The sequence below is a fragment of the Stenella coeruleoalba genome (genome assembly GCF_951394435.1).
Source record: "Stenella coeruleoalba genome assembly, chromosome: 18".
In the NCBI taxonomy this organism is placed as follows: Eukaryota; Metazoa; Chordata; class Mammalia; order Artiodactyla; family Delphinidae; genus Stenella; species Stenella coeruleoalba.
In genome coordinates this window covers 14,339,236-14,355,529 of record NC_137164.1, presented here as the reverse complement: position 1 = coordinate 14,355,529, position 16,294 = coordinate 14,339,236, and the positions used below count along the sequence as shown (strand labels likewise).

Here is a 16,294-nt window from a genome sequence, read left to right as displayed (position 1 = left end):
CTTCCACAAAGCCTCAAGGTTACCCAGAGGTGAGTGCTTAGGGTCTTTCTGGTCCTTCTTGAGCATGCACAGTGCTAGACATGTGCACTAGATTTCTAGATCGCCAAGAATATGTCAGAGTGTTTCAAAACCCTTATTATTTCATTTCTAACTTTTCTTCCCAAGCTTTTACCTTAGTCTACCATTTGTCCTAACTTCAGGCAGCAGAGAAGTATCCTCCCCTCAACTGGCCCCTCCCCTCAACTGGCCCCTCCCCCTGGGTAGTGGCTTTAGCCCTGGGCAAGTTCCAAGTTAGGCAAGAGAAAAATAAGCTTTTCAAATGGGTCTCCCAGGGAGGCATGAGACACTTCAAGTAAGGACAATCTTTGCAAACCTGGTCCATTCTGCTTTCTCCAGCACTACGAAGCGTGGGATGCTATTTTCAAGGCTATTGCTGAGTTTGGGAGCAAAGCATAGGACTAGCCTAAGTTAAAATACCACAAAGCATGCCGAGACGCAGCTTGTTTTGCTTAGTTTTTTAATAAGCACAATCTAACTGCTATTAGCTTTTAGTTGGTTTCTAGCGTTCTGAAAAAGTTGATCTTGACAGTTTTTGAAGGCCAGTTTTATTGTTTCTTTTAGGGAGAGGCAGAATTTTGGAATTCCTTAATCCAATGTTTTTGTTGATGTCCCCAACCTATAAGACAATTTTGCATCTTAATCAAATAGCTAATTAATGTAACCCAGTCATTATGATCATCAAAGAATTAAAAATGTATGGTTGTGTTTTAAAACTTTCTTTTCTATGCTCTCAGCCTCTTCAACCCCAAGTACATACATGTGGTTTTCATAAAAAATGATGTTAGTTCATTTTTTCCTCTTACCTACATGCACAAACGCCCTATCAAACTGCATTGTGTCTACTTATAATACATGTGGTATCTGTGCAAGACAGGGAATTCAATGACAGAAGCACATTTTAGTGGTCTTTTAAAACCTTGTTGCTTATCACAGAGCCTGCCCCAGCTGGCACTTAATAAACGTGTTTAATAACAAGCACAATGAAAAATATTAGCTAACATACTGAGTTCTAACTTTATCCCAGGCCGTGTTAAACAATTTTTTTAAACTCTTTTTAAAATTGTGGAATATATAGACAAGAGTTCACGTCACATATATGTAAATTTTAGAAAATAACAAAATAATATACATATACCAACACTCCATTGTAAGAACAGAACATTAGTAACTTCTAAAGATCCTGTGAGATAATCTTGAATTCCACATCATTTCCTGTATTTCCTTATAGCTTTACCACGTGTATCCATGAATGTATAAATTTGTTTTATCTTTTTTTTTAATTCTATAAATGGACTCATACTATATTATTCTGTAATTTTTTTTTTGGTTCAGCATTATGTATTTGGAAATTACTTCATTTTTCACTACTGTAGAGTATTCCACTATATGGATAGACCTAAGGACGTGAGCTAATAGCAGTCAGAAAAGGCCAGGCTATAGTGAGATAATAAAAAACTCCTAAGGCAAGGAAAAAAATTTGAGGATCAAACCCTAGAGTATGCGAACTTTTAAAGGTCACAAAGAGGCAAAAGAACCAGGGAAGGAGGTTGAGAGGGGTTTGGCTAATGAACTGGAAGGAAAACTAGCAGAAAGTTGTGCTGTGAAAGCCTAGGAAGTATAGTATTTCAGACATAAGTGTGTGGAATGCTATTGAAAGTTTAATAAAATAAGGAATGAGAAGAATCCATTGGATTTGACAACATATAATACTATGGAGATCTCATCAGGGTTAGTTGTGTCGTAGTGGTGATGCTGAAGCCATATGGGGCTAATTTAAGACATAACGGCAGCAGAAATATAAGACAGCATGCATAGACGATCACTAAAAAAGCAGCAGAGAAATGGAGGTGTGAGGATCTGGGAGGCGGAAAGTTTTAAAAAATACTATCAACACTAGAGCACTGTGTATGCTGTCGAGAATAATCCTACAGAGAAGTCACACGTTGCTGAAGCAAAAGAGAGGGATAACTCAGAAACGTCTCGGAGAAGGTGAGAGAATGGAATCCAGAGTCCAGAGGAAGGGAACAGCCTGTCACAGGAGGAGGGACACTGTCTCCAGCACAAAAGGAGGAAAGATGAAGATGAGTGCAATATATGAGGGTAGAAAAATGCAGGAGATTAGCCTACCGGCTGTTTTCTCAATGAATTATGAAGGTCATTAACTAAGTGAGGGTGGAAAAGTCATCTTGAAAAGTGGGGAGGTGAGTTTACCAGAGACAGAGTAGAACTACAAAGCAATATTGAGTGCCATTTGAAGACTGTGATCATGAATTTAAAAAGTCAATCAGTCTATTTGTGTGATTTTTCTCAGATAACATTCACCTGTTCCAAGTACAAGCACAAAGAAAGAAATGGAAACGTTCAACCAGAGAGGGTTTTGGTCAGGCAAATACCTTTTCTCTCTGAAGGAAAGGCTGACACGCATTACCTAAGGTTATACCTAGGCCATCTCAAAACAGTTCAAGATGCAAACTATGAAGTAAATAGCAAATGCAGTGTTAAGCTAATGAATTAACACTTACAATCCTTTATTTTAATTAAGTTTTCAAGATCACACTGATAACCACATTCTGCTCATCAATCTTCCATTGGCTATCTCAATTTGGCCCTATATTGTACTTTCTTTCCTATTAGCATATTTTCTAAAAACACACTGATGCAATGTATAAAAATACTGCAATGATTGCTACTCTAAAAACAGTTTAATATTTTATTTGAAAAAATTAAGTAAAAACCTAAATATACTTTTTTCCTAGAAATCAAAGGAATTCACTAATGGTAAGTAAGCAATCTTTTCTCACAGTAGATATAAATTATATAAAATTTAAGCTCTTGATTTATATCATACTTTATTTTCTATCTTTTATATATCACATATACTCATTGAAGGAAAAAGACTAAAAATACAGATTAAATACCAAAAGAGATGATATATAATCAATCACTCTTGCTCCAAAAAAACCATATTTCAGATAGATGAACACACCATGTTCTGTAAATACTAATTTGTTATATATTCTATATTTGCTATATAAATAGTAATTTTATCTTACTACTTTTCTAAATATTTTAACCTAGTCAATTTTTTCCTTATGCCTCATTTTCTCATATATAATTTAGAGACTTAGCTCTTTTTATGGATTTACCAGAAATTAAGATTTTTTTTTTTTTTGCGGTACGCAGGACTCTCACTGTTGTGGCCTCCCCCGTTGTGGAGCACAGGCTCCGGACGCGCAGGCTCAGCGGCCATGGTTCATAGGCCCAGCCGCTCTGCGGCATGTGGGATCTTCCCGGACCGGGGCACGAACCCGTGTCCCCTGCATCGGCAGGCGGACTCTCAAACACTGTGCCACCAGGGAAGCCCAGAAATTAAGATATTTTGCTAATAAAATCTGTCCTCAAAGTCTTACCAACAAAGTCAAAGTCAAGTCACATCAAACACATTTAGATTTTTTTTTTTTAAAAAACAAAAACAAAAACAGTGATTTTGAATCTTACTCTTGGTACGGTTCTAAAGTCAGAGCCCAAACAAGGGGCCACCATAAGGCTAGACATAACGTCAATTAGCAATCGCTACTCTGGCCTTTTTCCTGCAGGGTTAGAGTACACCTTATTTCTTTGGTTTGAACACCAAAGTGTGTTGAAGTTAGAGTCCGCACTGTACCACAAGTATTCTTTTTTAGACACTAGATTTACACGCAGCACAGGATGCCTACATCCCATATGAAGTGCCGAACTTCACCTTGAATTCAGTCTAGGGCAGACACAGAGCAGAAGCCACCTTTAAATTACTTCTCTCTTTTCCTATTTTTGCTGAATGCACATTTCTGCTCCTCAGTTTAAGTATACCTACTCACAATATCTAGCAAAAAAGCAAATGAATCTTTAAGTAAAGAGATATTTATTAGGTCCTATCTTCCAACTAATTCCTAAGTTTAGATAATTTTTTAATGTACAGTTAATTTAGAACTAATCTTGTAAAAAAAAAAATCCCTCAAACCTCTCATACTACTCTTTCCCCACACATTTATATTCCAGAATTGAGGGGAACTGCAGAGCTGGAGAGACGTGGAGTGCAGACACAGAGCAATGCCAACTCAGGTCAACACGTGTTACTTACTTTCACTTTACTGTGACCAAAGCAAAGCAATTATTGGGAGCTGCATTCTTATGATACAAAGAAAACTGTAACCAACAAATTTCAAAGTAAAGATTAACAGACTAAAAACCAAGAAAACCTTCAGTGTTTTAGGAATGCAATGTTTTGCTAACACATTCTAAGACAATCAGGAGAGAAGTGTCTGCACTTGCTGCGGCGATCGGTGTAGAATGCTCTCTGGATCTTTGTATTCATTGACTGGATTCATCACAGCTGCATACACTTCACCATAGGCTCTGCAGACTAATTCTGTAGACTGTTTTATGATCTGCTCTCTATTGATAAACAAACAGAATGTGAACACATAATCTGAGAATGAAACACCAAGCACTGTAAGAAGGCTCCACGCATGAACCGACGAATTTTGTTTTCGTAACTATCACACATATATTATTACAACCACTGTACAGCTACATGAGTTAGTTACTTTGGTTTGGGGATAAAAGGTTTCTTTATATTTATTATTTCTTTATTAAATCTTCTCCATCAGTACGCAGGTTGCAGGAGGGTAGGAGCTGTGTTTTGTTCACTGCCTTATCTTTAGGGCTAGAACAGTGCCTGATATACCGTGGATTACTAAAGAAGAAACAGAAACCGTGACCCACCATCAATGTGCTGATTTTGAAAACATGACTGATAACACATTAACCTTAAAGAGACTTATAATTATTCAAATTTCTCAATACTTCAAATCTCAGAATAACTTACAATATACTGTCCTTTCACCTATAGCTCCTACACTAATAACCATATCTCCTAGATTTCTTATCTCTCACAAAAACGTGACACTTGCCTACAACAAATCACAGCATTTTCAAATACGCATTTCTACATAAGTACATAAAAGAATAGAAATAGTTTTAAATAAACTGAAGCAAATGTTTTTAGAAAAAAATAACACTGGGCTCATTAAATCTGCATTAACCCCTTATGTTTTCATGACATTTACTTCGTCATCCCCAGCTACTTCTATTTCTATATACTTACTGATGAAAACATCTTTTTCTGATTTTTATAACTAAATTAAAAATGTGTCTTTAAAGCTTTACTCCCAAACCTACTTCTCTTATGTCTCCTGCTTCTGTCAATGGCATAACTATGTCTCATCACCTCAGTTCAGGCCCTAACAAACTTTTCTTGCCTGGAGTATCTAAGAAAAACTCCTACCCGGTCTTCCCCCATCCAGTCTGTTCCCCATTTAATGTATCATGAGCACTGCTTGTAGATTAATCTTTCTAAAGTAAACCTTTTATCGTGTCTCTCCCCCACCCAGGGCCTTTCTTCAAGGAGGTTCCATGGCTTCTTCTGCTTTCAGAGAAGTCAAAATTCCTTACCCTATCACTCAGAACCCTTTACAACACCTTCTGCATCACTACTCTAATGCTGCAATCCAGCGCAGCTCCTGACTGTTCTATCTGCCCTGCTCTTCCTGACCTCAATTCCCTTGCTTACTCACGTACCTCCATTTGCATAGAATGTCTGTCTCACCCACTTTAAACTCCCTTAATTCTCAGTAAAAATGTACTCTCTCATCCAAGAAGCCTCTCTGATCTTCTGAGCTAGAAATAATCCGTTTTTAGAACATCCATGACCAAACTAAAACATTTGTAAAATTATCTGCAGAAATAAGTGGATCTGTGGTCTAAAAAAGAACAAAACTAGTTAGATGGAAAGAGAAGGGGAGTCCACTTGGATCTCGAGTCATCAGCACACTGTTCCCATGGGGTCTCAGACTCTTGATTTAAGCAACTTTGATTTGCTGGAGCAACCTAACATTTTCCCAAAATTGCTAAAGCTCCCAAAATGAGACTGGGTAGAAGGAAGATACACTGAGTCAATTTTCTGAGCAGAGTGGAGGAATGCTATTGGCTGTACTACCTTTTTGTTGGAAGGGAGGACGGTAGAAACTGGTTTGGAAAACTACTTATCCAGATGAGGCTTTGAGATTTTTTTTTAATCTGTTGATTAGTGATTGTTCCTGTAATTAACTGAGCCTAACAATAAATGCATCAAAATGACATAAAAATTATTTTCCATAAATGACACAGCTGAAAATACTCTAGCATCTGGAAAACTTGTTAACTATACATTTGATACCCATTTTGCAAGAAGGTAAATAATGGATTTATTTTATCTTTTTTATACCAGCTTTATTGAGATATAATTGACATACAGCACTGTATAAGGTGTACAGCATCATGATTTGATTTACATCCATCATTAATGATTATCACAATAACTTTAGTGAACATCCATCATCTCATATAGGTTGAAAATTAAAGAAATAAAAATTTTTTTCTTGTGATGACAACTTTTAGGATTTACTCTTAACAACTTCCATATATACTCAGCAGTGTTGATTATATTTATCATGTTGTGCATTACATCCCTGGTACTTTAAATAATGGATTTTTAGCTACAGCACTTTTAGTTCTTTACGAAAAGCAGTAAGATGTTTTATTTGAATTGTTGTATTTTATTTTTTATTGAAGTGTAGCGGATTTAAAAGGCTGTCGCAATCTCTGCTATACAGCACAGTGACATTTACACATAGATTCTTTTTTTAATATTCTTCTCCATTATGGTTTATCCCAGGAGACTGGATATAATTCTCTGTGCTATAAACTTGGACTTTGTGGTTTACCCATTCTAAATGTAATCGTTTGCATCTACCAGCCCCAAATTCCCAGCCCATCCCTCTACCTCCCCCTCAAAAAGCAGGAAGATTTCTGGAGGTGTATAAGGCATTCATTACTCACACCTCATACTCTAAGATCTATACTCAGTCTGAACACAGTGTATACTTATACTACATAAGGAATACAAAAACAGGGCTACTCCTCCTCACATGAAGTTTAAAATCAGAATAAGGTACAATAATGAATATTAAACACATTTTTTAAAATCCAGAGGCGAGAGCAGAGGCAAGAAGAACTACAATCCTGCAGCCTGTGGAACAAAAACCACATTCACAGAAAGACAGACAAGATGAAAAGGCAGAGGGCTATGTACCAGATGAAGGAACAAGATAAAACCCCAGAAAAAAAACTAAATGAAGTGGAGACAGGCAACCTTCCAGAAAAAGAATTCAGAATAATGATAGTGAAGATGATCCAGGACCTCGGAAAAAGAATGGAGACAAAGATCGAGAAGATGTAAGAAATGTTTAACAAAGACCTAGAAGAATTAAAGAACAAACAAACAGAGATGAACAATAATTGAAATGAAAACTACACTAGAAGGAATCAACAGCATATTAACTGAGGCAGAAGAACGGATAAGTGACCTGGAAGACAGAATGGTGGAATTCACTGCTGTGGAAAAGAATAAAGAAAAAAGAATGAAAAGAAATGAAGACAGCCTAAGAGACCTCTGGGACAACATTAAATGCAACAACATATGCATTATAGGGGTCCCAGAAGGAGAAGAGAGAGAGGAAGGACCAGAGAAAGTATTTGAAGAGATTATAATAGAAAACTTCCCTAACACTGGAAAGGAAATAGCCACCCAAGTCCAGGAAGCGCAGAGAGTCCCATAGAGGATAAACCCAAGGAAAAGCATGCCAAGAAACACAGTAATCACACTGGCAAAAATTAAAGATAAAGAAAAATTATTGAAAGCAGCAAGGGAAAAATGACAAATAACATACAAGGGAACTCCCATAAGGTTAACAGCTGATTTCTCAGCAGAAACTCTATAAGCCAGAAGGAAGTGGCATGATATACTTAAAGTGATGAAAGGGAAGAACCTACAAGCAAGATTACTCTGCCCAGCAAGGATCTCACTCAGATTCTATGGAGAAATCAAAAGCTTTACAGAGAAGCAAAAGCTAAGAGAATTCAGCACCACCAAACGAGCTCTACAACAAATGCTAGAGGAACTTCTCTAAGTGGGAAACACAAGAAAAGAAAGGACCTACAAAAACAAACCCAAAGCAATTAAGAAAATGGTCATAGGAACATACATATCGATAATTACCTTAAACATGAATGGATTAAATGCTACAACCAAAAGACACAGGCTTGCTGACTGGATACAAAAGCAAGACCCATATATATGCTGTCTACAAGAGACCCACTTCAGACCTACGGACACATACAGACTCAAAGTGAGGGGATAGAAAAAGATATTCCATGCAAATGGAAATCAAAAGAAAGCTGAAGTAGCAATACTCGTATCAGATAAAGTAGACTTTAAAATAAAGACTGTTACAAGAGACAAGGAAGGACACTACATAATGATCAACGGATCAATCCAAGAAGAAGATATAACAATTATAAATATATATGCACCCAACACAGGAGCACCTCAATATATAAGGCAACTGCTAACAGCTATAATAGAGGAAATCGACAGTAACACAATAATAGTGGGGGACATTAACACCTCACTTACACAAATGGACAGATCATCCAAAATGAAAATAAATAAGGAAACATAAGCTTTAAATGACACAACAGACCAGATAGATTTAATTGATATTTATACGACATTCCATCCAAAAACAGCAGATTACACTTTCTTCTCAAGTGTGCACAGAACATTCTCCAGGATAGATCACATTTTGGGTCACAAATCAAGCCTCAATAAATTTAAGAAAACTGAAATCATACCAAGCATCTTTTCTGACCACAACGCTATGAGATTAGAAAAGAATTACAGGGAAAAAAAACATAAAAAGCACAAACACATGGAGGCTAAACAATACATTACCAAATAACCAAGAGATCACTGAAGAAATCAAAGAAGAAATCAAAAACTACCTAGAGACAAATGACAATGAAAACACAACGATCCAAAACCTATGGGATGCAGCAAAAGCAGTTCTAAGAGGGAAGTTTATAGCTATACAAGCCTACCTCAAGAAACAAGAAAAAGCTCAAATAAACAATCTAACCTTACACTAAAGGAACAGGAGAAAGAAGAACAAACAAAACCCAAAGCTAGCAGAAGGAAAGAAATCATAAAGATCAGAGCAGAAATAAATGAAATAGAAACAAAGAAAGCAATAGCAAAGATCAATAAAACTAAAAGCTGGTTCTTTGAGAAGGTAAACAAAATTGACAAACCATTAGCCAGACTCATCAAGAAAAAGGGGGAGAGGACTCAAATCAATAAAATTAGAAATGAAAAGGAAAAGGTTACAACAGACACCACAGAAATACAAAGCATCCTAAGAGACTACTACAAGCAACTGTATGCCAATAAAATGGACAACCTGGAAGAAATGGCCAAATTCATAGAAACGTATAACCTTCCAAGACTGAACCAGGAAGAAATACAAAATATGAACAGACAAATCACACGTAATGAAAGTGAAACTGTGATTTAAAAATCTTCCAACAAACAAAAGTCCAGGACCAGATGGCTTCACAGGTGAATTCTATCAAACATTTAGAGAAGAGCTAACACCCATCCTTCTCAAACTCTTCCAAAAATTGCAGAGGAAGGAACACTCACAAACTCATTCTACGGGGCCACCATCACCCTGCTACCAAAACCAGACAAAGATACTAGAAAACAAGAATATTACAGACTAATATCAATGATGAATATAGATGCAAAAATCCTCAACAAAATACTAGCAAACAGAATCCAACAACACATTAAAAGGATCATACACCATGATCAAGTGGGATTTATCCCAGGGATGCAAGGATTCTTCAATATATGCAAACCAATCAATGGGATAACCCTATTAACAAATTGAAGAATAAAAGCCATATGATCATCTCAATAGATGCAGAAAAAGCTTTTGACAAAATTCAACACCTGTTTATGATAAAACTCTCAAGAAAGTGGGCATAGAGGGAACCTACCTCAACATAATACAGGCCATATATGACAAACTCACAGCAAACATCATTCTCAATGGTGAAAAACTGAAAGCATTTCCTCTAAGATCAGGAACAAGACATGGATTTCCACTCTCACCACTATTATTCAACACAGTTTTGGAAGTCCTAGCCACGGCAACCAGAGAAGAAAAAGAAATACAAATTGAAAAATAACTAAAACTGTCACTGCAGATGACATGATACTATACATAGAGAATCCTAAAGATGCCACCAGAAAAATACTAGAGCTAATCAATGAATTTGGTAATGTTGCAGGATACAAAATTAATGCACAGAAATCTCTTGCATTCCTATACACTAATGATGAAAAATCTGAAAGAGAAATTAAGGAAACACTCCCATTTACCATTGCAACAGAAAGAATAAAATACCTAGGAATAAACCTACCTAGGGAGACAAAAGACCTGTATGCAGAAAACTATAAGATACTGATGAAAGAAATTAAAGATGACAGCAACAGATGGAGAGATATAACATGTTCTTGGATTGGAAGAATCAATATTGTGAAAATGACTACACTACCCAAAGCAATCTACAGATTCAATGCAATCCCTATCAAATCACCAAAGGCATTTTTTACAGAACCAGAACGAAAAATCTTAAAATTTGTATGGAGACACAAAAGACCCCAAATAGCCAAAGCAGTCTTGAGGGAAAAAAACAGAGCTGGAGGAATCAGACTCCCTGACTTCAGACTATACTACAAAACTACAGTAATCAAGACAATATGGTACTGGCACACAAAAAAAACATAGATCAATGGAACAAGATAGAAAGCCCAGAGATAAACCCACGCACCTATGGTCAACTAATCTATGACAAAGGAGGCAAGGATATACAATGGAGAAAAGACAGTCTCTTCAATAAGTGGTGCTGGGAAAACTGGACAGCTACATGTAAAAGAATGAAATTTGAACACTCCCTAACGCCACAGACACAAATAAACTCAAAATGGATTAGAGACCTAAATGTAAGACCAGACACTATAAAACTCTTAGAGGAAAACACAGGAAGAACACTCTTTGACATAAATCACAGCAAGATCTTTTTTGATACACCTCCTAGAGTAATGGAAATAAAAACAGAAATAAACAAATGGGACCTAATGAAATGTCAAAGCTTTTGCACAGCAAAGGAAACCATTAACAAGATGAAAAGACAACCCTCAAAATGGGAGAAAATATTTGCAAACGAGTCAACGGACAAAGGATTAATCTCCAAAATATATAAACAGCTCATGCAGCTCAATATTAAAAAAACAATCAACCCAATCCAAAAATGGGCAGAAGACCTAAATAGACATTTCTCCAAAGAAGACATACAGATGGCCAAGAAGCACATGAAAGGCTGCTCAACATCACTAATTCTTAGAGAAATGCAAATCAAAACTGCAATGAGGTATCACCTCACACCAGTTAGAATGGGCATCATCAGAAAATCTACAAACAACAAATGCTGGAGAGGGTGTGGAGAAAAGGGAACCCTCCTGCACTGTTGGGAACGTAAATTGATACAGACACTATGGAGAACAGTATGGAGGTTCCTTAAAGAACTAAAAATAGAATTACCATATGACACAGCAATCCCACTACTGGGCATATACCCAGATAACACCATAATTCAAAAAGAGTCATGTACCACAATTCTCACTGCAGCACTATTTACAATAGCCAGGTCATGGAAGCAACCTAAATGCCCATCGACAGACGAATAGATAAAGAAGATGTGGTACATATATACAATGGATTATTACTCAGCCATAAAAAGGAACATAACTGGGTCATTTGTTGAGACATGAATGGATCTAGAGACTGTCATACAGAGTGAAGTAAGTCAGAAAGAGAAAAACAAATATCGTATATTAACGCATATATGTGGAACCTAGAAAAATGGTACAGATGAACCGGTTTGCAGGGCTGAAATAATAGAGACACAGATGTAGAGAACAAACGTATGGACACCAAGGGGGGAAAGCAGCGGGGTGGGGGTGGGGGGTGATGAACTGGGCGATTGGGATTGACATGTATACACTGATGTGTATTAAATGGATGATTAATAAGAAAAAAAAAGTGCTCATAACTTAGTAAGAAAAAAAACCAGAGGATAGAAATGCAATGGAAATAGACATTCTCCAAGTGAATCTGAGTCAAATCCAAACTGTAAAGAGCAAGAACTGTGCCTGATAGTGAGTCCATATTTCTGGACAAATGTTAAGAGTTCATTTATCACTACCAAAGCCAGGTACATGCCCATACTCTCATGTTCATTGATGTTTTCCTAATGAATTATATATGGTAGAGATAAAATGGTATAGTGAAGGACATTACTGTCAGGAGATCTCGACTCTAGTTGAAGTTCTGCTACTTACTGCTGCCTCGAACAAGTAATTTAACCGTTCCAGGACTTAATTTCACTATTGTAAAACAAAATACTGACCTCGATAATCTTTACAAGACACTTCCAGCTTTAAAATTATATCATTTCATTGAGAGTTAAGAGCATTTAATGAACTGTGGTTAAAACATCTCTATGTGTTTATTTACACCCATACATACACATATACATACAGACACACACATTACTTTGGAGAATTGGGTTCCCTAAATAATGAACTGTAGTAAGCATATCAGTTACTTGTATAAAAATGGGTGGTGTTTCTAAAGTGCTAAAGCAATTTTCTTGCCATTTTACTATCTCCTCCTCCTTATTTATAATGCTAATTACTATGTAAGTTCATCCTTTATGTGAAAAAGTATACACATGTATCTGTATATCTGCCTGCCTGCCTGGTGTCGTGGCCCAAATTATTCACTAATACCATGTATGAAATACAGAGTTCAAATAATGATAAATTATAGTGACAAATAAAATCAATATTCAAAATAGAAAAATTCAGGAATTCTATAAATACAAAATGACCAGCAAATCATCTCAGTCTAGTCATGTGCTTCTGAAAACGTGGAATGTCCTTATCTACTGATCACTTCGTCTACAGGTAAAGAAAAGCAGTACTTTTTTTTTCCTTTAAGTCATGTATGCTATTTTCCAGCATGGGTACCCACCTCAGATTTTACTTTCTATATTTTGATCAATCACAGCCAATCACATAGCTGATGGACAGTACATTCAGAACTGTTTCTCTATGTCAAAATTCTAAAGGTAAGTTCTGCTTTTCACACGACCAACAGACATGCAAAAGGCCAGCTAAAATGGAAAAGCAAAATCTGAATGTAAGCCAAGATTCATCTATAAAGTTAGACCATTAACTTTCTTGGTTTCTTTACTACCATAAAATTCTCACGGTAATTTCAAAAAATTTAAAAACATGACTCATACAAATAAAGAATGTCAAAAATTTAATAACTCAATGAGGAAATTACTAAGATGGTAAAGCTGGTTAAAACATTCTGAGGAACTGGTCATTTACAGGTATTTAAAAAGGAAGGTTAGAATAAATTAAGTTACAAATAAAATGAGTTAACATCCCATGGAGCAAGAAAAAACACAGGACATGGAAAACCATGGAACCTTTAATCAACAGAAAACAGAGAATCAAACAAGGGTGCATTCCTCTTAAATAATTAAATAATTTTTGATGGGCCTGTTAACAATGTTTCAGTATGACACTGAAAAGACATGATGGGGCTTCCCTGGTGGTGCAGTGGTTAAGAATCCACCTGCCAATGCAGGGGACACAGGTTCGAGCCCTGGTCCGGGAAGATCCCACATGCCGCGGAGCAACTAAGCCCATGCACCACAACTCCTGAGCCTGTGCTCTAGAGCCCACGAGCCACAACTACTGAGTCCGCATGCCACAACTACTGAAGTCCATGCACCTAGGGCCCGTGCCCGGCAACAAGAGAAGCCACCGCAACGAGAAGCCCGCACACCGCAACGAAGAGCAGCCCCCTCTCGCCGCAACTAGAGAAAGCCCACGCACAACAACGAAGACCCAACAGAGCCAAAAATAAATAACTTAATTAATTTAAAAAAAAAAAAAAAGACGTGCTGTTCTCCCAGACCCTATGTGCCTTATTTTCATGTTTTGGAAAGTCTTTCTTACTTTTGCAAAGTACAGTTTTTCTTTTCCCATATAGTTTGCTATACCAGTATATATCAAAGATATAGCTAACGTGCTATGAGAAAAAAGAAGAAGAAATAAATGAGGAGAAGATGAGTTTGTTACGTAATTTCACATAAAGGCAACATATTTTAGTTACCTATGCACGGGAATTCCATACCTTAAGAAATTTAACTTGCCCAGTTATAAATGTCATAATGCCATAAAAATATGGTATTATAAATTTTAAAAATACTAACAGAGATAATTGTATAACTAAACGGAGATACCGTTCTCACTTTAAAATACGTTCACTGAAATTATGTATATTTTAAATAATTATTTAAAGTACTGAGCCGTGATAAGAAATGAACTGCTTACTTCCAGAATCAGTGAGCTTGTCATTAATCAGTACTTTAGGATTTTGGTTGCCATAACAACGTAATACAACTTTCATCATTACCATAAACCCAGCACTTCTAAAAATAACTTATTTCAACATTCAGGTTCTGTGATCACTAAAATTGAGCTTTATTACAGTGCCACAGTTAAGAGTGCAATCAAACACGCCACAGGAGAAAAGAAGGTGTTAACAGTTTAAACCTGGAAAACTAAGAAAAAAATACACTTACAATAGACTGGTTTAAAAATGTACATTTTTGTTTTCTCTTTATCACAATATACACACCAAAGATGCCATAGTGGGTCAGCTTTCTGTCATTCGGAGTAAAATTAAAGCATATTTTAGATGAGACCAAGGCACATATCTCACATAAGCCTTATCTATTACACATGCCTAACATTTCTGAGCTTCCTCTAAAAATAATAAAACAATGTAATCTCAACATAGAAGGAGTTAATAAAAATACAGTACAAGCTAGTGTTAAAGAGAATAGGCTCTGGAATACTGGATTCGAATCTTGGCTCTGCTTCTTGCTAATTGTTTCACCTTGTTTCAATTATTTAACCTTTCTAAAAATGTCCTCTTCTGTAAAATGGAGGGTTAAGTGAAGGTGACCCTTTCAAGGATCACTCTAGTTGAGATGCTAAGATTAGATCGTAGAGGTTGGTGTGGCAATGATAGAGAGAGCAAGGGCGAAAACAGAATAGATCCAAGGCTAACATGATAACCCAGGCACAGATGATACCACCTTGGACCAGAGTGGCAACTGTGGAGATGGTCAAAAGTGACCAGAGTCTCCTCTCATATATTTCTTTCTAGATAAATATTTAATAAAATGGTTCCACGGCAATTTTGACTGCAGTTATGCTGAATTTACAGATTACTACACTACACACCCAGTTAGAGATGAATACCATGTGTCCATGTTGGAACACTGGAAATCTACAACAAACATCACACTTGATGATGAAACATCAGAAACATTAAAGTTCAAAATGAAATATGCACACTCACCATTATATCTACTGTTTACTTTGGAGCACCTAGCCAATACAATGAGTTTAGTCATAAAACTGAAAAAAATTAATGAAACTCATTAACTTTAGATGTCTGTACCAAAAACAAAAAACCAAGGCAAACAACTGATAAACTAATAGAACTAAGAGTTTAGTTAACTGGCCAGATTCAAAATTAACAAAAAATTTAGTACTTTCCCTGTACATCAGCAGTATCTAATCAGAACATGTAATGGAAAATAAAAGACCTTATAAAAGCCACAGAATTGTTTCCTAGGAATAAACCCAGTAACATACATGGAAAATTATATGAAGAAACTGTAAATCTTTACTGAAAATTCTAAAAGAAGATCTGGATAAACAGGCACACCATGTTCATAGATGGGAATACTCACTAGTGGCTTTCTTATTTTCTTTTTGTTCATTTTTACATTAGCTTGGTGAATGTTTTATATGCACTTTAAAAGAATGTTATTTTCCATAGTTGTGTGTGGTCTTCTCTTTCTATTGGGCTGAGCTGATTAGCAACATTGTTCAGTTCTTTTACACTGAGCTAGTTTTCTAATTTTCCTATCAATTATTGACAGAGGAGGGTTGAAATGTCAAAATAAATGTCAATTTATCTATTCTTCCTCAATTCTATAAACTTATACTTCATGTTTTATGAAGTTCTGCTACTAGTTGCCCATATTTACTATTATATCTTCTTCATGAATTGATCCTATAATTATGAAATAT

The 16,294-nt window shown here is 36.2% G+C and overlaps 1 protein-coding gene across 17 annotated transcripts in view; it reads right to left on the bottom strand.

Annotated features, from left to right (window-relative positions):
* The window catches only part of COG6 (component of oligomeric golgi complex 6), a 280,734-nt gene that overhangs the window by 212,350 nt on the left and 52,090 nt on the right, over positions 1–16,294 (bottom strand). The window contains exon 19 of one of the 17 annotated variants that reach the window (XM_079903303.1): positions 40–4,494. The exons of the other annotated variants lie outside the window; for them this stretch is intronic. Coding sequence (XP_079759429.1) covers positions 4,347–4,494 — 148 coding nt within the window. The 3' untranslated portion in view covers positions 40–4,346. Of the gene's footprint in view, positions 1–39; positions 4,495–16,294 lie in introns of those variants that run through there. 17 annotated transcript variants of the gene reach the window in all.